This window comes from Rhinopithecus roxellana, chromosome 8 (genome assembly GCF_007565055.1).
Source record: "Rhinopithecus roxellana isolate Shanxi Qingling chromosome 8, ASM756505v1, whole genome shotgun sequence".
NCBI lineage: Eukaryota > Metazoa > Chordata > Mammalia > Primates > Cercopithecidae > Rhinopithecus > Rhinopithecus roxellana.
This window is the reverse complement of record NC_044556.1, coordinates 55,481,449-55,502,487: the sequence shown is the minus strand read 5'-3', so window position 1 is coordinate 55,502,487 and position 21,039 is coordinate 55,481,449. Positions and strand designations below refer to the sequence as shown.

Below are 21,039 nucleotides of genomic sequence, written 5' to 3'. Positions count from 1 at the left end.
TCACAGAATGTCGTAAGGATTAAGTAATTACATCAAGAACTTAGGACAATATCTATCATATAACAAGTTTTCAATAAATAGTAGCTGCTATTATTATAGATCATCTCCACCTAAATGTCCCATGGATATCTTAAACTCATGTTGTTCAAAGCTGAAGTGATCTTATCTCTTCTACTTCTGCTACTGACATCACTCTAGCCCACCTGGTAGGAAACCCTAGTTTCATCTTTTGTTTTGTTTTTAAAGATGGGGTCTCCCTATGCTGCTCAGACTGGTGAAAAGTGGTTATTCACAGGCAAGATTATAGCACACTATAGCTTCAAACTCCCAGACTCAAGTGATCCTCCTGTCTCAGCTTCCTGATTAGCTGGGACTACAGGCACCTGCCACCATACCCAGGTTCATTTTTGAACATACCATAATCCCATCAACTGCCAAATGTATTGCACTTACTTCAGCAATTTCTCTTAGGCTCACTGACATCACCTTAGTTCAGATGTTCATTACTTTCTTGTCTGAACACTGCAATAGTCTTCTAAATGATCCTATTTTTAGACTCCCCAAATCTACTGTACACACTGCTAATTTAATCTTCCTAACACTTAGATGACATAGAAAAATGTTCAACATATACTATTAGGCTTAAAAAACAGATTACAATCCAATACATACTGTAGTATAATCCTAATTTTATAAAATATGTTAAAAAACAAAACAAAACGCCCCCCTTCCATCCACACATATATACATAAAAAGATAAAGGAGGGGGGAAAATCTCTCAAAGGATATACTCCAAAATGGCAAGAAAAGTTATCTCTGGATAGTTGGATTACGGGCAATTTATTTCCTGGTTTGAACTTTTTCCTGTATTTTCTACAGTTCCAACAATAAATGTATTATTTTATGTAAGAGTTAAACAATTAATAATATAACATATATCCTTCTGCAACTTCCTCACTGCTTATGTTAAAAGGTCACAAATTCTTTGCCCTGCACTCAAAGACCTTACTCAACTACTCTCCTCTTATATTCCCTACTTTCTATTTCCACTGCTACCTGTTCAAATCCATCCACTCCTTCAGGGTTCTGCTTAATTATCTCTAATACAATCATGGCATAAGTGGAAAAAATAGGTCTACCTGATTCTTAAGTCCCTCATTTAAAAATCCTGCTCTTCCAGTTACTGACCTTGGGCAAGTTAACTAAAACCTCTGAAATTAAAATGTCCTCACCTATAAATGGAGGACAATACAACCTACTTCAAATGGCAGCAATTAAATAACAGAAGGTAAGCCTGAGCAGTGGCTCAGCTCATGCCTATAGTCCTAGCACTTTGGGAGGCCAAGGCAGGTGGACTGCTTGAGCCCAGGAGTTCAAGACCAACCTGGGCAACATGGCAAAACTCCATCTCTACAAGAAATACAAAAATAAGCTGGGCAGGGTAGCACATGCCTGTAGTCCCAGTAACTTGGGAGGCTGAGGTAGAAGAATCACCTGAGCCTTGGGAGGTTGAGGCTGCAGTGAGCTGTGATCACACCACTGCACTCCAGCCTGGGCAAAAGAATGAGACTCTGTCTCAATTAGCAACAGAGGGTAAAACAAGTTAAGTGTCTAACACAATGTGTTATTTTCTTCCATCTTGTTTGTAAGGGACATACGTGGCTCAAATTTGCAGCAGTGATAAATCTTGCAATGTTTTACCCAGTGTTCTCTCCAGAATAAACAAAGGCAAGAGAATGTTAATCAAGGAACAGCCTCAAAACTCAATTATCACACTTCCTCAGTTTCCTGAGGGAAGTCTAAGAGCTTCTCTTTAGCTCCCCTAAAACAGTGGTTCTACTCTTGTTCTACTTATTTTTTCTTTCTGTACAAACTATGGAAAGTGATCATTTTCATACATAACCATGGCTTTATCATCCATAAACTCAATTCTCAAATCTGTATCTCCAACTCAGATTTCTTTCTGTATCTCAAGATTTAAAAATCAAAGTGTCTACTGAATGTTTAACCTGGTTGTCCCACAAGAAAACAAAACTCAAAAATCCTAAAATAAACTTTTATTTCCCTCCAAATTGTCTGTCTTCCTACATTCCCTATGGCACCATTATCCACCAAAGACAGAAACCTGAGAGACATCTTATATTCCTCTTTTATCCCCTTTTCTCCATATTCAAGTTCTGTAATCCATCTCAAACATTAAGTCCCACCTGCATCCCAAACATGCCAGGCAGTTTCAGGCCTTAGTGTTTTGGAACACATTATTCCCTCTACCTAGAAAATCTTCCACTTCCTTCTTTGCTTGACTAACTTCTCATCCTTCAGAATTGAGCTGAAGGATTTTCTCCTCTAGAAAACAAAAGCCAACTAGCATTTACTAAACACACACTATATTCTAATCACTGTGCAAAACACTTTGCATGCATTGTCTTGCCCAATACTCTAAATTCAGTGATAAGGTAGGTACTGTTATGTTTCTACAGATGGGGGAGGCCAAGATGTAACTCATGGGAGGTCATATATAAATAGTAAATAGTAGAAATGAAATTCAAACTTAGGTCTGACCCTAGTGCATAAGAATGCTCTTAGCCACCCTACTATACCACAGCTTCCCTTTTCCAGCCCCACCCCCATAATCCTACAACCTCGTGATTAGTTAGGGGTCTCTCCTCTAGCTGCCATAATGAAGGGATTGTGCAGCACACTATAAATCTTTAATGTCTGGTTTGTCTTTTCTCAAATGAGTCTGTGAGTAAAGCAATTTGAAGACAAAGTCTATTTCATTTACAATAGTCTCTCATTATCCAGAGTTATCCTATGTCTGAAAATAAATGGAAAATTCCAGAAATAAACAATTCATACTTTTAGTTTGTTTTTTGAGACAGAGTCTCACTCTATTGCCCAGGCTGGAATGCAATGGCGCAATCTTCGCTCACTGTAACCTCCGCCTCCCGGATTCAAGCGATTCTCCCTGCCTCAGCCTCTTGGGTAGCTAGGATTACAGGTGCCCGCCACACCTAGCTAATTTTTGTATTTTTAGTAGCGATGGGGTTTCGCCATGTTGGCCAAGCTGGTCTCGAACTCCTGACCTCAGATGATCCACCCACCTCGGCATCCCAAAGTGCTGGGATTACAGGCCTGAGCCACAGCACCTGGCCAACAATTCATAAGTTTTAAGCTGCACACTGTTGTGAATAGCGTGATGAAATCTCGAGCCATCCTGCTCAGGATGTGAATCATCCTTTTGCCCAGCCTATCCATGCTGTATATGCTACCTGTCCTTTAGTCATCAACATCTCCTGCTCAACATTGTCATGGCTCAATGATCCAAGATCATCTACAGCAGATGATTCTCCTTCTGACTTATCAATAGTGGCCTAAGGCTATATCACAATGCTGTCATTCACCTTACCTCATCAGGAAGGCAGTTTATCATCTCACATCATCACAAGAAGGGTGACTACAGTACAATAAAATATTTTGAAAAAGAGAGACCACATTCATGTAACCTTTATTGTAATAACTGTTCTATTTTATTAGTTACTATACCTATTATATAAATTAGACTTTATCATAGGTATGAGAAAAAACAGAGTTCAATACTATTCCAGGTTTCAGGCATCTACTGGGGTCTTGGAATATGTTCCCCTCAAATAATGGGGAACTACTATATCTGTATCGCTGTACCCAGCAGACTGCTTGGCCCATGGTAGCCTTAAAAAGTATTAGGGGGAGCCACACAAGGTGGCTCATACCTGCAATCCCAACACTTTGGGAGACCAAGGTAGGTGGATCACCTGACGCCAGGAGTTCGAGACCAGCCCGACCAACAAAGTGAGACCCCCCCCATCGCTATCAAAAAAATTTTTTTTTAATTAGCCATTCAAAATGGCTTCTTCCTATAGTCCCAGTTACTCAGAAGGCTGAGTCAGGAGGATGGCTTGATCACTCAGGGATTTTGAGGCTGCAGCAGGCTATCATCACACCACTGCACTTAGCCTGAGCAACGAAGTGAAACTCTGTCTCTAAAAAAAAAAAGTATTGTGGCTCATGCCTGTAATCCCACCACTCTGGGAGGCCAAGGCAGGCGGATCACTTGAGGTCAGGAGTTCGAGATCAGCCTGTCCAACATGGTGAAACCCCATCTCTACTAAACATACAACGATTAGCCAGGTGTGGTGGTGCACCTGTAATCCCAGCTACTCCGGAGGCTGAGGCACGAGAATCGCTTGAACCTGGGAGGCAGAGGCTGCAGTGAGCCGACATCAGGCCACTGCACTCCAGCCTGGGCAACAGAGACTCCGTCTCAACAACAAAAAAGTATTAAAAAATATTAGGTTCCTCTTCCCTTCCCCCACCCCAAGTCAGAAACTATATTCCATAGCACTTTATACTTCTCTTAGGACACTTATCTTCCACCTCATATGAGCATTTTGCTTCCTTATTTATCCCACCAGACTATGCTCTTCGAGACTAGCATGGGCAACATGGTGATATCCTGCCTCTACAAAAATTAACTGGGCCTGGTGGTGCAGGCCTGTAATCCCAGATACTCGGGAGGCTAAGGCAGAATTGCTTGAACCCGGGAGGTGGAGGCTGTGGTGAGCCGACATTCTGCAACTGTACTCCAGTCTGGATGACAGAGCGAGACTCTGTCTCAAAAAACAAAAAAAAGGCCGGGCGCGGTGGCTCAAGCCTGTAATCCCAGCACTTTGGGAGGCCGAGACGGGCGGATCACGAGGCCAGGAGATCGAGACCATCATGGCTAACACAGTGAAACCCCGTCTGTACTAAAAAATACAAAAAACTAGCCGGGCGAGGTGGCGGGCGCCTGTAGTCCCAGCTACTCGGAGGCTGAGGCAGGAGAATGGCATAAACCCGGGAGGCGGAGCTTGCAGTGAGCTGAGAACCGGCCACTGCACTCCAGCCCAGGCGACAGAGGGAGACTCTGTCTCAAAAAAAAAAAAAACAAACAAACAAAAAAAAAAAACAAAAAAAAAAAAAACAAAAAAAAATAAAAATCCTTTATGCTGATACATCTGCCTGTATTCATTGTTCAACAAAAACTTAACCTATAATCAAGACAGCTGTAGGCTGGGAGCGAGTGGCTCACCTCTGTAATCCCAGTATTTTGGGAGGCCGAGGTGGGCGGATCACTAGGTCAGGAGTTGGAGACCAGCCTGGCCAATATGGTAAAACCCCATCTCTACTAAAAATACAAAAATTCGCCGGGTGTGGTGGCGCGCGCCTATAGTCCCAGCTACTCGGGAGGCTGAGGCATAAGAATAGCTTGAACTGGGAGGCGTAGTTTGCAGTGAGACGAGATTGCACCACTGCATGCACTCCAGCCTGGGCGACAGAGCGAGGCTCCGTCTCGAAAAATAATAATAATAAAAAAACAGCTGTTACCTGTTTTCATTTCTATTGTGTAGATTTCCTCCCACTCCTATTTTTCCACTTACCAAAACAGGGTTCCCAAGGAACAAAGGGTTTTCTGATTAAGTTTTCAAACGCTTCTCGATGCTAGCCACTGGGGAAAATGCAAACTCCGATTAGAAAGGGATTTCTGGTCTCTAAAGAAATTCGATAAGCCGGGCGCGGTGGCTCAAGCCTGTAATCCCAGCACTTTGGGAGGCCGAGACGGGCGGATCACGAGGCCAGGAGATCGAGACCATCATGGCTAACACAGTGAAACCCCGTCTGTACTAAAAAATACAAAAAACTAGCCGGGCGAGGTGGCGGGCGCCTGTAGTCCCAGCTACTCGGGAGGCTGAGGCACGAGAATGGCCGGAACCCGGGAGGCTGAGCTTGCAGTGAGCTGAGATTGCGGCACTGCACTCCAGCCTGGGCGACAGAGCGAGACTCCGTATCAGAAAAAAAAAAAAAAAAAAATTCGATCTAGTAATGAACTCTCGAATCAAAATAGTATATAGAACACTAGGCTGTTCGAGTATGAGAGTCACGTGGCTCTGCAGCGTGACAGCGATTGTCAACGTTGGTTCAGGATCACGTAACAGACTACACAGCCAGCCTGTTAACTAATCCTCTGGGGTTGGTTTCGAGCTGTCTTGCCCAGCCATAACCTGTCTGGAGGGGCTGAGGAGAGATAGAGAAAGCAGCAAACCATCTTCCCTCAGACCTGTGCATCTTCCCAGACCCTGCATGTCAGGGCTTTCCCCTTCCTGAGGCTCACCCAACACCCCAGGGAGGCGTGGCTCTCACCCACCCACCCGTCTACCTCTCCCAAGGGGTTCGGCTAGCTTTTCCGGGGACCCTTCCCTCTCTAGGTGCCACGCACATGTGCTACTGGAGTAAAGGCCTGCACAAGCCACAGGCGCCCCCTTCTCGCCAGTATTCCAGACGCAGGTGGACACCCTCCTTCGCGTTAGCCACTCCTCACCTGCTCTGCGGACACCGCCCCCTTCCCCGCGCCGCTCCCGCTGCTCTTGCCGGCGCGACCACTGTTCTCCGCCATCTTCGCCGCCTGCTGGGTTTCCGGCTGGCGCAGCTCAGCCCCCCCGCCTTGCGTCACGTCCGGCTTGCGAGTTACCGCCCACTCGCCGCGGCGCTTCTGGCTGCAGGCCGTCCTCCGGATCCGATCCTGCGAATGGTTTTGGCCATATCTTCATGTAGGACCTACTCTCCCGTCGACCGCAGTGAATCCCACCTGCGGTGCTTTAACTTGTGCAACAGAGATGCTGCCCATGGCGGGGAGGGATGGGCAAACTGGAGCGGGAGGCGGGAGGGTGGAGGGCGGGGCGCGGCTTGGGGCTTGGGTTCCTTTGCGCCTTGCCCACCATGGAGGGGTTGGACACGAGGGAGGGCGAACTTTCCCCTGAGAGATTCTGGGGAAAGGGGAAATAAGCTTCGAGTCAGTAAAACTGCACAAATGCACAGTCAAGAAGAGAGTCTTGGGAAAACCAAGGATCGTTCCCGGAGATGACTTTTGGACTGCGGAAACGTTTGTCAAAGGAAAGGGGCTTCAGTTTAATGTGAGATCATTGGAAATTGAACTATTCAGGCGGCGAGCAGAGCCCCTTCCTCCATCTTCCCACTGTATGATCTTGTCCCTTAGCACATAATTTCTTATACAGTAAAGAGCGTTTTGAAGATTAGAAGGGTTTTACTGGCAGGGCCCTGATTCAGGCTCACAGTATAAAGAGAGAAGTCAGAGAATCCTGGAAATTTATTGCTTGAGGCAGGGGTTGGTGTTCTCATTTCTCACCTTCTTCAGGCTGGGCTTCATCACCAGGCCTCCTCACAGATTCCTGTCCCTTCTGTGTCCCGGACTCCGGATACCTCGACCTTCAGTACCTTGTGCTCAGCCCAGGTAACACGTTTTGTTGTGTCCTCAGTAGCTGGCACTTAGATGCTCAGTTTGTTAAATGGATAGTGGGAGACACAGGAGTGTCAACTATCCACACATTTGATTGGTGAGCCCTACTAGCCCTGGGTCAACGTGACCTGTAAGAGCATAATCAAAAGGAAGTCCAGCTTTCCTGCCTCTGCACTTGAACCCCTTAGCATTAAATTTGTTTCCCCGTGTTATGAAATCTGAGAATCCTGTCTATGCTATTTACAGGCCCAGAGCCATGGCTGTCTCCTCTTCCTCCTGCGAACTGCCCTTGGTGGCTGTGTGCCAGGTAACATCGACGCCAGACAAGCAACAGAACTTTAAAACATGTGCTGAGCTGGTTCGAGAGGCTGCCAGACTGGGTGCCTGCCTGGCTTTCCTGCCTGAAGCATTTGACTTCATTGCACGGGACCCTGCAGAGACGCTACGCCTGTCTGAACCACTGGGTGGGAGACTTTTGGAAGAATACACCCGGCTTGCCAGGTATCAGGGAAAGAGCCAGGGAGAGGTAGAATCTTAGTTGGACAGTGTCCCTGGATTGCCAGATATAAGGGTAGAGCCTTGAGAAGTCAGTAAAGAGTTGTCAGTGTCCCTTCCCCCCAGGGAATGTGGACTCTGGCTGTCCTTGGGTGGTTTCCATGAGCGTGGCCAAGACTGGGAGCAGACTCAGAAAATCTACAATTGTCATGTGCTGCTGAACAGCAAAGGTGAGACTTTATAACCCTTTAGCCTGCCTCTTCCCATGCTCTTCTACCTAAACTTAGATTCTCCAGAATTGTTTCTCAACTCTTATTTCCTTGACCCAAGGATTTAGGGGTGTTCCTACTTCAGTTCCTAGCCTATAAACTATCTCCTCCTTGGGAGGAGTAAGCAAGGTTTCTAGAACACCAGCACTGAATATTCCTTCTTTCTTACTGTAGGGGCAGTAGTGGCCACTTACAGGAAGACACATCTGTGTGACGTAGAGATTCCAGGGCAGGGGCCTATGTGTGAAAGCAATTCTACCATGCCTGGGCCCAGTCTTGAGTCACCTGTCAGCACACCAGCAGGCAAGGTGGGAGTTGTGAAAGAATGAGGGAGGGGAACAGGAATACTCTGAACTAGCAGTAGAGGATAGAAAGCCCTAAGAAAGGGGGTAATGGAAGTATGATTAGCTGCTGTGACAAACAGAGCAGGAAGACTACTAAGTAGGCAGTTTTTCATTCCAGGTTGGTCTAGCTGTCTGCTATGACATGCGGTTCCCTGAACTCTCTCTGGCATTGGCTCAAGCAGGAGCAGAGATACTTACCTATCCTTCAGCTTTTGGATCGGTTACAGGCCCAGCCCACTGGGAGGTAAGACGACACCTTTTTGAAACATAAGGGCCTTATTTAACCTCATCCTCCCTGCTTGGCCCTACCAGTTAAATTCCTTCCCCTTTCCACCTAGTGGGAAAACTCATTCCCCAGATAATTCTCATGTTACAGAATAGTTAAAATAGTAAATCATTCCCAGGCAATTATCAGAATAGTCACAAGTGGTAGATTGGTCTGTAATGTCCCTCAACTGTCACTTCCTCACTATTTGCTACATGTACTTACGTGAACACACATCTCATCCCCAGGTGTTGCTGCGGGCCCGTGCTATTGAAACCCAGTGCTATGTCGTGGCAGCGGCACAGTGTGGACGCCACCACGAGAAGAGAGCAAGTTATGGCCACAGCATGGTGGTAGACCCCTGGGGAACAGTGGTGGCCCGCTGCTCTGAGGGGCCAGGCCTCTGCCTTGCCCGAATAGACCTCAGCTATCTGCGACAGTTGCGTCAACACCTGCCTGTGTTCCAGCACCGCAGGTCTGACCTCTACGGCAATCTGGGTCACCCACTGTCTTAAGACAACTTCTGTGAGTTCAGACCCACCCCCACCAGCCCCCACCCCGCCAATGTGAGCTGGTGCTCATGTGACTTGGAGGCAGGACCCAGGCACAGCTCCCCTCACTTGGAGAACCTTGACTCTCTTGATGGAACACAAGCTTCACTTCTTAGGAAAGAAACTTTCACCTGAGGTCAGATTGCAGTTTCAGAAAGGTGGCATTTTATACAGTCATTGTTTATTTCATGAAAACTGAAGTTCTGCTGAGGGCTGAGCAGCACTGGCATTGAAAAATATAATAATCATAAAGACTGTGTCTGGACATCGCCTTTGGGAACTAGAAGGGGAGTTGGTGTTGTACCAGCTGTACTAAGCTCCAGTTCTAGACCTGGCTCATTCAACATGCGTCCCTACATAAATAAAAGTGCAACACTCAGTGCATGTCCCAGCCCCATTCTCCCAAGCATGGGAGTGGGCGTAGGCATGGAGGAGGGGGAAGGAAAAAGGAATTACTTCACTTTCACCTATGATGCCCTTTGCCCAAGCCAGAAGAAAGCAAAGGGGAAAAGGGCTGCAGGGTACATTATTTATTTTCACTTGAACATGGAAAGAAAGTGTCACACTCCCCCTTCCCCTTTATAGGGGGAGTGTATTTTAATCAGCAACCTCTTCTCCATCCACCCTGTCTATGTGTGTACACATATACCACCACAATTGGGAGGCGTGACTCAGCTGACCCAGTCTTCTTCTCTGTTCCTCCGTTGAAGAGGGTTTGACAAATGGGTAAAAGGAAGGAGCCACATCAGGCAGAGGTTTCAAGCCACGGAATGGAGGAAAGGCGGCAGAGAGGAGCAGCACCAGAGGCCAGGAGAGAGTGGAAAGGGTCACAGCTTCTTTGTTTTTAAAAAATTCTGTAATTTGGAAGAGGGTGGTGATTAATTTTCAAAATACACTTCAGAGTCCCACCTTCCACACAGCTCCCTTACTCACAGCCCTTTGGTTTTTTAGACAACATTTAAGAGCTCTCATAAAGCCAGAAGTATTGATAACTCCTTAGTGCACCCAAAAGCAGTGTTCACATCAATCCCTTACAAAGACTATGTGCTGTAGACTTCGCTTCTCCCTATACATTTGTCTTACGGCTCAGTGGTAAGGTAGCTGTAGAGACACACATTAGGGGGTAAATGGAAAAGGGAAACAAAGGGGAAGCCCAGGCACATGGGTGCAGGGAGGGGTGGGGAACACCACTTCCACTTTCGTCTTTTTCTTTAAAAAAAAAAAAAAAAAAAAAAAAAAAAGGCAGGGGTGTGATTGGTTGGAAGGGTAGAGAACAAACCCCAGAACAGTGTAAGCTCCAGAGGTGGGTGATGGGAACAGTCCCCAAAGTGAGAACAGGGAAAAGGTCAGGGCAATGCTTGCAGCATCAAGTTCCTCAGGAGTTTCTGTCGGCCCAGCTCATAGTCCTCCTCGTCTACATTTACCAGCAGCTTGATGGCTTCATGGCCCACAGCTTGCTTGAGGGAGTCTGTGATGAAGACACCTTTAAGTGCCTCTAATAAAGAGCCATTGATGTAGTCGCGCCAAAATGCGTCGAGGTAGGTGAGCTCAGAGAACTTGATGTCACAGATGATGGAGCCCAGGTCCCGGGACTTGAGGATGGTGTTAGCCTGGTTAAAGCGCTCAAACTGGCGCTCAAGTGGGTCCTGCTTGTTAGAGAAGACGTTGCCCTGCAGAGCAGTCTCATGCTGGCAGTACTCAGCCCGAACCCGCAGTCTGATGTCTGTTGGAAACAGAAGATACAGAGCAGAAGAGGTTACAGTGAGGGGTGAGTTTACAACCCAAGCTTGAAAACTGAAAAGCATAGCAGAATAAAAAAGTAGGGAATATCACCTGACAGCTTCTCTACCTCTTCCCCAGGACTATTTCTATGTATCTCTGAAACCCTTGCCTGAATGCAGGAGGTTCCCTTAAACTGGACATGCCCAGGTCAGCACTGTTCCCATTACCCACAGGTAGCAACTTGCTTATAGGAGATAGTTTCCTAATTACCAGGCACAGAAGTTCATTTTAATACTCTATCTTGACTTGGTTCATCCTACAATAAGGATGTCATAACAATATCCCTGTGATGTAGTATTAACTAAGAAGAGTTGAAATGTACCCTGCCATAGTCACAAAGAGCAGTTCTTCCACCAGATACCAAACCATTCAGCCTCACTTTGCAATGGCAATCAAAGTGAATCTCACACTGAATAGCATAAACTGCCTAGTGTCCCAGCAGTTCTTTATATTCTGCTTCAAGTCTGCTCCACCTCTGGAACCCTTGAACTTCCTCACCACATGTCTGCTTTTCCTTGGGATCTGGTGTCACTGACTTCCGGCGTTTTCGCTGGCTCCCAAGTGTGGCTCTCCCTCGGGCTGGCCGCTTGCTACACATCTGAGGACCCGAAGTGGGGCAGCACACCACAGGATAGTGGGGAGGCACTGACCAGAAAGTAAAAGGGAAGAAAACAGTAGGGTAAAGGCAGAAATTCAAACACTTCTCTTGGAATGAGGAAGGAATCATTTAGACTTAGCACTAAAAGCAGTGGAAATAATGTGACTTGAAAAGACATAATGTGAGAGCAAATACAGGACCTAGGAGAAACGTCAACACCTCACCTGATTTTTTTTTTTTTTTATGGGGCAAGATGTGGGGCACAGCATCCTTTCATTTAAGCTGGCAAAGCCCAGAATGTGATGGGATCAGTGTCCTTTTACTTGATGATGGAAAGTAAGGGGAGTTAATGTCTTCTCACCTGTTTTAGGGGGCTGGGGAGGCCTTGGTTCTGGATCACTGAGGGCTCTGGGGGTCACATAGCGAATTGATGTCTCCTCCAGATATTTGTCTACAAGATCAGGGCACACTGTAGGAGGAGAAGTAATCATTCAGGAAAATATATACCCTTCCCTTCTGTCAGTCCAAACCCCCAATGGGCCTCACAACTTACTCTAAGTACTCCCCAGGGTCAGTGTGTCCTCCCCTTTGGATGCCTATGCTGCTCCTTCCTGGCCTCCCACAACTCTTCCCTGATTCCAGCCCCTAATACATCCTCACCAGCCCGTCTTCTCTTGAGGGTGACATAGGGCAGCAGGTCGTGGCGAGTGATGATGCGCAGCAGCTGCAGCACCTGGCGAAAGTTACTTTCATCACAGCGGCCCTGGCGCTCCAGTGCCAGTAAGAAGTCACGTCCATTTCGGATGAGTCCACGCTCGTGGTCATCAATGACATCAACAAAGAGGAAAGAAAGCACGCGCACATCTCTGTGTGTCAGATGAGTGCCCACGATGTCAAACATGCGGTGCAGGCTGTACAGCCCATGTTCCTGCTCACCATGCTCTTCTGGCCACACCTGGCTTGCCTGCCGCTTTAGGCCCGCCATGCTGGGGGCTCAGGTACGCAATGCTTTCCAGAATCCCTGCTCAGCAGCTGCAATCCACACTGTACTGAAAGGGCAGTGAAAGAACCGATGAGACACTCAAGGGCAGGAACTAGTCTTAGGCATTCCCATATTCCCAGTCGCTAATAATGCCTGGCACAGTATAGTGCTTTATACATGTTTATTACATTTTTTAAAGTGTTTGTTTATAAATAAACACTGGCCGGGCACAGGGGCTCACACCTGTAATCCCAGCATTTTGGGAGGCCAAGGCAGAAGGATCACTTGAGCCCAAGCATTCAAGACCAGCCTGGGCAACATATGGAGACTCCTGCTTCTACAAAAAAGAAAAAATTAGCTGGGCTTGGTGGTACATGCTTGTAGTCCCAGCTGCACAGGAGGCTGAAGTGGGAGGAAGGCTTGAGGCCAGGAGTTCAAGATCAGCCTGGGCAACATATGGAGACCCCTGTTTCTACAAAAAAGAAAAGATTAGCTGGGCTTGGTGGTACATGCCTGTAGCCCCAGCTACTCAGGAGGCTGAGGCAGGAGGATCATTTGAGGCCAGGAGTTCAAGGCTGCAGTGAGCTATAATCCTGCACTGTAGCCTGGGTGACAGAGTGAGACCCCCATCTCAAAAAAGAAGAACTAGTTTAAATTCTGACTGTTCTCACTGAAAAGCTGTGTAGCTGTGTGACCGTAAGCAACTCACTTAACTCCAAATGCTCAGTGCTGTCATCTGTAAACAGGGATGAATGAATCTATACCTCAGAGTTGTTAAGAATCCAATGAGAAAATACATGCAGAATCACTTGGTAACCCTTACATAAATGGTTGTGAAACAGATTTCAAAGATACAAGCATCCTTGGCCTTTGCAGCCCAGAATCATCCCTCCACATTTTTCCTACAATCCAACCACATTCAGAAACGATAACTGCTCAGAAAGTTTATCAATATTTACCAAAACTCATGGATTTAAAATAACATTTATTACGTTTCTACAATAAGCATTCTTGTAATTCTGTGCCATTTGTACTCCCTTGATCTTCGCACTATTTGGCAATACCAACTTTTTTTTTTTTTTTGAGATGGAGTCTCACTGTGTCACCCAGGCTGGTGTGCAGTGGCGCAATCTCGGCTCACTGCAACCTCTGCCTCCCGGGTTCAAGCGATTCTCGTGCCTCGGCCTCCCAAATAGCTGGGATTACAGGCAAGCGCCACCCTGTCTTGCTAATTTTTGTATTTTCAGTAGACACGGGGTTTTACCATGATGGCCAGGCTTGTCTTGAACTCCTGACCTCAGGTCATCCGCCCGCCTTGGCCTCCCAAAGTGCTGGGATTACAGGCGTGAGCCACTGTACCTGGCCTTGGCAATACCAACTTCTAAGCTTTTCTCATGGATGTCATTTACCAATCCCCTATCAATGACCAATCACAGCCCCACATTCATTATATAGTTTGGCACTTGATTCACAAAGTTCCTCCATCATTATGGGCTATGGTTAATAACAATGACACAGTCATTAATCATTTCTCAAATTCAACAACTTTCACTCCACTCAAGTCACTCATACTTACTGCTCCACCAGACAGTACCATCCAATACTGTCCATTCTCTGGTCACAATCTCCAATCACACAATCAATCCTAAATTCCTGTTAATGCTACTTCTAGATATTTCTTAAATCTGTCCTACCTTTCCATCTCCACTGCCATGGTTCAGATTACAATAATCTTTCACCTGGACTACTGTTACTTTAAAAGTTCTCTGCAACACCAATTTTAACCTACCTAAATCCATCCACTGCCACATCTAGTTCAGTAAGCTGTCTAAAGTCCACAACTGACCAAGTCACTTTCCTGCTTCAGACCCATTGATAGCCCCTTCCTTATCTATAAGAACACTCCAAACTCTCTTTTTTTTGAGACAGAGTCGCTCTGCTGCCCAGGCTGGAGTGCTGTGGCACAATCTTGGCTCATTGCAACCTCCGCCTCCCGGGTTCAAGCGATTCTCCTGCTTCAGCCTCCCAAGTGGCTGGGACTACAGGCGCCCGCCACCACGCCCAGCTAATTTTTATATTTTTAGTAGAGATGGGGTTTCACCATATTGGCCAGGCTGGTCTCGAACTCCTGACCTTGTGATCTGCCTGCCTCGGCCTCCCAAAGTGCTGGGATTACAGGCGTGAGCCACCACACCTGGCCGAACACTCCAAATTCTTTACACACACATCAAGCCTTCTAAGATCAGGCCTACCTTACCAACCTCATCTCCCACCACATCCACTTTTTATTCTCTAACATTATAATTTGTTTATAGCTCACATACATCATGCGATTTGTTTCTCTATACCTTCTTCTCTTTGCTTGAATGCCCCTCTCCCTTCTCCCTTCCACACCCCCATCACTCTTTTTCAGATGGCTAACTCCTACTCAATTCTTTAAGAGTCAGCTCAGATGCCATCTTCAAAATGCATTCTCTACACCCCCATGCTGAGGTAAGTAGTCCTCTTCCGTGCTCTTATTGAACACTATGCATATCTCTTTTACACCATTTATCACCATGTACTAAAATTATTTGTGTATTTATTATCCCATTAGATCCTACTCAACTCCTAGAAGGACTATGTCATATTCATCTTTATATCCCTAGTGACTAGTAATGGACAGAGCCTCAAATATAGTAGGAGCAACCCACTGTTGAACTGAACTTAATCTCCAAGAGATCACCTCCAGCAATTCCAATTCAGAAACAAACTCACAAAATTCCAAGAGAGGACCCCATTAAAAACAGAGATACAGGTAACTCAGTTACCATGCATATATTCTAACTAGCCATAGCCTCCTCTGCAATGTCCAGAACTACCCACACCATACCACACCACACCACACCACACTACACTACTCGACAATAAGACAGGTTGCTCTGTCCATTTATACAAAAAGGAACTGAGGCTAGACTAAGAAACAATAAAATAATAAGCTTCTTTGGAAAAACAAAGATGATAGAGACTTGGAAAGCTGAAGAGTAAGTAGGAACTAGTCCTCTCTTCCTCAGATGAGAAACTAAAATGAAAGCACAGAGAAACTCATTCCCTTAAGAAAAGGGGAGGTACACTCTGGGATCACTTAACCCTATACCATGGGTTCTGATATGTAGAAAGGAAATGTAATCCATATATAATTTTGAGAGCCCAGATGCCCCACCCAAAGCATGGAAAATAGCTATCCAACTATAGACTGGTATTCCTTGTCTCTTCCTCTCGATTCACCTGTTGCTGTCACTGGGTACAAATGAAGGTGCTAAAGGAAAATAAGTTCTTGCTCGTAGCAGGCAACATGAGAAAACTGAGCCTCCTCAGAGCTCCTGTAACTTCTCCTTGTTCCCTATCCCACCTGTTCCCTTGGGCCAGCTGTTGATTATGAGGATCTCAGATAAAGCAGATGGGTAGGTTTCACATTAAACCAACCAGAAGAGCCAGTTGCTCCACAGTTCCCAAATTTAAAGTGTGCTTAAACCCGAGGAAATGAAGAAACACTGTCCCCACATACTCTCACAATGGAAAATGAGGCAAAATACAGGAAAGCACTGTGGTCCTATTTACGCATCAATGGATGCAATTCTATAAGCTTCAATCCCTTGAAGTTAACTCCCTACATTTGAGAGGAAACAAACACACTAGCCACCTTTAAGTCCCAGATCCCAGGCTAGATCATCAATGTACTAGGAATTATAAGAGCTTTTAGGTCAGTGGTTCTCAACCAGGGGCAAATTTGACCCCTGGGGAATATGTCGCAATGTCTGGAGACATTTCTGATTATCCTGCCTGGTGGGGAAGGGGACTGCAATCAGCACATAATGAGTAGAAGCCAGGATATTTAGAACCATCCTATAGGACAGGTGCAGTGGCTCACGTCTGTAATCCCTGCACTTTAAGAGGCCAAGCGGGGAGGAACACTTGAGCCCAGGAGTTTGAGATCAGCTTGGACAACATGGTGAAACCCCATCTCTACAAAAAATAAAAAATTAGCCAGGCGTGGTGGCATGCACCTGTGATCCCAGCTACTTGGGAGGCTAAGGTAGGAGAATCGCTTGAGCCTGGGAGGTCAAAGCTGCAGTGGGATGTGATAGCGCCACTACACTCCAGCCCAGGTGACAGAGACAGATCCTGTCTCAAAAGAAAAAAGAAACATCCTATAATGCACAAAACAGTCTGCCACAACAAAGAATCATCCAGCACAAAATGTCAATAATGCCGAGGATGAGAAACCCTATTCTAGGTGGAGCATGATGAAGGGTCAAAAGAATGCATGTCACTTTCCACACTAGATCTAGAAAAAGCCATTTGGTCCCTCCAATCCAAACCCATCAAACAACATTCCGGAAGAAAATAAAAGCCTATCGGACATACACATTCATTTAACTCCCAAGTCCAACTGCACTAAGGTGTTTCATGCCATTCCAACCTTGGGTCCTCTGTCAACCTCCTGCTGTTGCCATTCAGCTGAAGAACAGGTGGTAGTTCTACACCCACTTCTGCCCCATCCCAGGAGGTCTACTTTGACCTAGTTCAATCTGGAGTTCTGTGGGGATATTAGAAATGTAATCCTCTGCAAGACAGACACAAAGGATCCTGCTCGTAAGCCTCAGGGCCATCTTTAAAGTCTTGAAACTGGATGAGTAGCAGACTCTCCTTGTTAGGTCACTAATCAGACTTATATTGCTTATTCAATGAAGCAAAACATAGAAATATGTAAGTTCCTCAAGGCCATGTCCTTGGGAGAAATATGAGGATACTGTCATGCAGGTTAAGAGGCAGCCCTCTTCACTTAATGCAACCCAGATAAGGGTTCCAAGAATCTATCTAACTTTAACATTAAAAGAATGTGATGAGGCCTGGCACGGTGGCTCACACTTGTAATCCCAACACTTTGGGAGACCAAGGCAGGACTGCTTGAGCCCAGGAGTTCGAGACCAGCCTGAGCAACATGGCACAACCCCATCTCTACAAACAATAAACAAAAATTTGCTGGGCATGGTGGGACATACCTGTGGTCCCAGCTACTCTAATCGCACCACTGCACTCCAGCCTGGGGTACACAGTGAGACCTTGCCTCAAAAAAAAAAAAGAAAAAAAATGTGATGAAAGTTCAGCTGATTAGTAAAATTAGAAAAGAAAACATGACCAATTTCTTCTAAAACCAAAATATACTCAGATTTCTGTGGCAGTGAAGCAAGGGAGCTCAACTTAAAACATACAGAGATCCTAGATGACAGGTATCAGAATGGTGAGGAGAATGTAGCCCTCTGAACAGAAGATGAGAACTCAAGTCTTGGTATCTGAAACACTGCCAAATACCAAAAGACAAAACTCCAGCACACAAAAGTCCTGATCCCACTGACTGGTCTGGCTCTATGTGAGACAGTAACACTGAATTCTCCCCTACAGTTTCTAAGAATAATTGATTCTGAGGAATTGCTGTATTTCCTGGAGTTTTACTTTTTTCTTTAGAGAAGTCCAAGTCAGCCAAGGGCCAACAGACAGTCTATAGGTATCTTCAGGATTTTCTCCTGATTGGTCCTTCTCTACTATGTTTCTACTTCCAAGCAAAGTCTGGTCTCATCCCAACCAGGAATAGCTGTAGTTTTTGAGGTACTTGGCTCTCTCAGAAGCCCTTAGGGGAAAGCCACGTGAAAGAAATAAAGAGTGCTGTCTTGAAATGAAAACGACAGTCATCTTTTCTGAACAGGGATGATATTTGTAATTTCATAGGAGAATTAGAGATATCTGACTTTCTCAGAAGTCCTCAAAAGAAAAGTCATGCAGAAGTGGTGTCTTGAAACTTGAAAACTACATAGAAAATCTTAAAGATGGTTAAGAGTACATTCTTGCTCGTGGGACTAGGAAATGTAATCAAATACCTGGAAGTCAAAATTACATAGTATGTTTTCAAAATAAAGATGCCAGGAACCCCCCAACAGCTAGAAGAGAAAGTGAGAGGAAAAGTTTCCCATGGAAGGAAGGTGTCCCAGCAACCCTGCAAGGGCAACATTTAGTAGACAATGTACTAGAATACAGCCTTCCATATGTTAATAAAAAAAAAAAGTTTCAGAGCTGACCAAGAAGACTAGACAATAACAAACCAAAGCTGGGGGATTGTCCCAAGACATCTAAATCTCCTTCTCTTTTCCCTCCTATCTCCAATTAACTAAAGACAGTGATTACAACAGATCTCATGCACTCAGATGGGTGAATGAAAACTCATTTTCCCTGGCATTCTCCTCCTCATTAAGGGACCCAACCTCAAAATAACTCTCATGCGATTTCCATTCCCTTCCATTGTTTGAAAACAATAAAAAAGTTCCAGACTTACCTCCGCAAGAAACTTAATTTCCCAGGTCTCTTCCTAGCACAAGTTTCACAGCCAGCAGCAAAACAAAAACAAATAAGGAGGGGAAAACAATTAATTTTCAAGTTTTACTCTGAAACCTCAAAGGCCCATAGAATTAGACAATCTCGCTGCAAAAGTACACAGACAAGCCTAAAGACATTTAGAGAACTCACCCCCAACAAGTCTCCAGGCTTCCCTAACTCTCTGTTAGTCAATTTACAAAAACAATACCAACTCCAAGAATTTCCAGTCTCAATGGCTTGCGGTAAGAAAGCTCCCAAATTTAAGAACTTCTGGGAAAACCAATTACCCTCTGGCACCTTCTCATCTTCCTCCACAATTCCTTATTCCTATTTTGTTACAATATTAATGTTAACTTTCATCTTCAGAAAAAACAGGGAGGCAAGTGGTTACAACAGACCAGCACTATCCTCAAAATTCTACCTTTGGCCCTTTCCCTTAACTAGCACACAATGAGAACAAAATATCTAATGGCACAGCATCCACTCATACATCTGTTTCACCAGGGAAAGTTTTTCTACATACAGTATCCATGTTACCCCCTCCCTTCTAGACCTAAACAGCAAAAGGGTCTGGAAACTACAGCACTTATTTAATTAGCCTATCTAGATGCCACTCTATCTTTTGTCTTTCCCTCCTCAGACTTCCAGAGCCTCCACCTTAGCATATAGAGTTCCAATATAGCCATGTCTGCTCCCCCACTCTTGTATTGCTAATGCTAAAAACTAGAAAAGTCCTTTGCTCCTCCACACTTGGACGACACCGGCTTCCCCATTTTCCCAAGCAGGAAAAACAAGGGAACAGTAAGCTAGGGAGTCTTTTGGAAAATAAACCCAGTTGAATTTTCATCCAACCCCAATTCTGCAAACCCACATGACCATTCCCTTCTGCCCTTCCCACCCTCTTAAAAGCTAAGGATCTGGCAATTCGAATTGGCTGCAACTGATGCTGCTTAACTCTGTTCTCTCCTCCTTTCCACCGGGGAAAGGGAAACCCCCGAACCTCTATCACCCGTGCAGCTCCACTGTCCTATCTCCCATTCCACTCCTTCTTCCCAAACTTTCTTCCTCCCAGTCTCTCACTTTCTCCATTACCTCCTCCCACCGACACTCTCTCCATTCCCCAAACCTCCGTTCTCTCCTTTTCCACCCAAATTCTCCCCTAGGCCCTTCCCCCTCCCACATCCAATTTAACACTTTAGAAGCCCCCCAGAATCGTCTAAACTCCAATTCTGAGCTTTCCCCACCTCCTCGCAACACCCCTCATCAGAGTCCAGTCCTCCCTCCAACCACATGCCACAGGCCCCTTCCCCTTCACACTCTCAGCCTCTCCCTCCCGCTCCTACCCCCTTCAATACGAGCGGATCGCAGCCCCACTCCCCACCTCGGCCACTCTAATACCCCTGGCTGGGCCCAGTCTCAGCCCTTGTTTACGCCCCTCCCCATGCCCTCACTCCTCCGTCTCGACCCCTGCCCTCTCCCGCAGTTGCCATCTCCCCTGCACGCCCCCCTCGGCAGCTCCCCTCCCCCACCTCTCAGCGTCCCGTCACCTCCCTCTCTTGAGGTTCTCAGGCTGGACGTCGCCACCGCCTCCCCCTCCACTTTCCTTCCCCAAGCCCTTTGCGGCCCCGCCCGGCCCCGCCCCGTCCCGCTCGACTCCCTCTCCCCACTCCGGCCGCCCCGCCGCCTCACTCTCGGCTCAGGCTCGGCGCCGCCATATTGGATCCATCCGCGCCGCTCTCCCGTGCCTGCCTCACGGCGCCGCATCCGGGCTCCAGCCGCCGCCGCCGCCGCCGCCGCCGCGGGCGTGGGGGAGGGGAGAGGCGGGCGGGGGTGGCTGCATCCTGAACGGCGCCTCCCGGAACCCGGCCGGTTAGTGGCGGCTTCGAGGCCATAGTGAGACATGAGCCGCAGTAGCCATAGTAAGTGAGGGCAGCCTGGCAACGGCATTAAGCGGGGAGTGGATAGCTTCACTTCGGGAGGAGAGATAGGGATTGGCAGCCATCTTGCTT

The 21,039-nt window shown here is 46.5% G+C and overlaps 3 protein-coding genes across 11 annotated transcripts in view; 1 reads left to right on the top strand and 2 right to left on the bottom strand.

Moving 5' to 3' along the window:
• PFDN2 (prefoldin subunit 2) overlaps nucleotides 1-6,547 on the bottom strand; it is an 18,111-nt gene extending 11,564 nt beyond the window's left edge. The window contains exon 1 of the mRNA XM_010367118.2: nucleotides 6,398-6,547. Coding sequence (XP_010365420.1) covers nucleotides 6,398-6,472 — 75 coding nt within the window. The 5' untranslated portion in view covers nucleotides 6,473-6,547. The remainder of the gene's footprint in view (nucleotides 1-6,397) is intronic.
• Nucleotides 6,526-9,636, top strand: NIT1 (nitrilase 1). Of its 3 annotated transcripts, XM_030935484.1 has the most exons (8): nucleotides 6,596-6,626; nucleotides 6,895-6,989; nucleotides 7,232-7,327; nucleotides 7,580-7,834; nucleotides 7,955-8,058; nucleotides 8,272-8,405; nucleotides 8,560-8,685; nucleotides 8,955-9,636. In XM_030935484.1, exons 2-8 carry the CDS (start codon nucleotides 6,937-6,939, stop codon nucleotides 9,219-9,221), a joined length of 1,035 nt encoding a protein of 344 aa, XP_030791344.1. In that variant the 5' UTR covers nucleotides 6,596-6,626; nucleotides 6,895-6,936; the 3' UTR covers nucleotides 9,222-9,636. The 3 variants fall into 3 exon arrangements, with proteins under 3 accessions (XP_010365418.1, XP_010365417.1, XP_030791344.1); XM_010367116.2 differs by lacking the exon at nucleotides 6,895-6,989 and having other exon boundaries at nucleotides 6,526-6,626; XM_010367115.2 differs by having other exon boundaries at nucleotides 6,533-6,989.
• On the bottom strand, nucleotides 9,422-21,039 carry DEDD (death effector domain containing). 7 transcript variants are annotated; one of them, XM_010367109.2, is made up of 6 exons: nucleotides 20,720-21,039; nucleotides 18,990-19,022; nucleotides 12,298-12,686; nucleotides 11,999-12,106; nucleotides 11,538-11,684; nucleotides 9,422-10,980 (listed from the first exon to the last, which is right to left on the bottom strand). In XM_010367109.2, the coding sequence occupies exons 3-6, from the start codon at nucleotides 12,620-12,622 to the stop codon at nucleotides 10,604-10,606; spliced, it is 957 nt and encodes a 318-aa protein (XP_010365411.1). In that variant the 5' UTR covers nucleotides 12,623-12,686; nucleotides 18,990-19,022; nucleotides 20,720-21,039; the 3' UTR covers nucleotides 9,422-10,603. The 7 variants fall into 7 exon arrangements, with proteins under 7 accessions (XP_010365411.1, XP_030791347.1, XP_010365412.1 ...); XM_030935487.1 differs by having other exon boundaries at nucleotides 12,298-12,681; nucleotides 20,720-20,882; XM_010367110.2 differs by lacking the exon at nucleotides 20,720-21,039 and adding an exon at nucleotides 20,560-20,661.

What these genes read in the sequence shown, in the direction of transcription:
- NIT1 (XM_010367115.2), top strand. Translation starts at nt 6,937, where the DNA reads ATGACTTTTGGACTGCGGAAACGTTTGTCAAAGGAAAGGGGCTTCAGT. An exon ending in GAAAGGGGCTTCAGTTTAAT is followed by an intron (nt 6,990 to 7,231) that starts GTGAGATCATTG and finishes CACCTTCTTCAG; the next exon opens with GCTGGGCTTCATCACCAGGC. An exon ending in GAATACACCCGGCTTGCCAG is followed by an intron (nt 7,835 to 7,954) that starts GTATCAGGGAAA and finishes CCTTCCCCCCAG; the next exon opens with GGAATGTGGACTCTGGCTGT.
- DEDD (XM_010367109.2), bottom strand. Translation starts at nt 12,622, where the DNA reads ATGGCGGGCCTAAAGCGGCAGGCAAGCCAGGTGTGGCCAGAAGAGCAT. An exon ending in TCCCCAGCCCCCTAAAACAG is followed by an intron (nt 11,685 to 11,998) that starts GTGAGAAGACAT and finishes CTTTCTGGTCAG; the next exon opens with TGCCTCCCCACTATCCTGTG. An exon ending in CAAGGAAAAGCAGACATGTG is followed by an intron (nt 10,981 to 11,537) that starts GTGAGGAAGTTC and finishes TGTTTCCAACAG; the next exon opens with ACATCAGACTGCGGGTTCGG.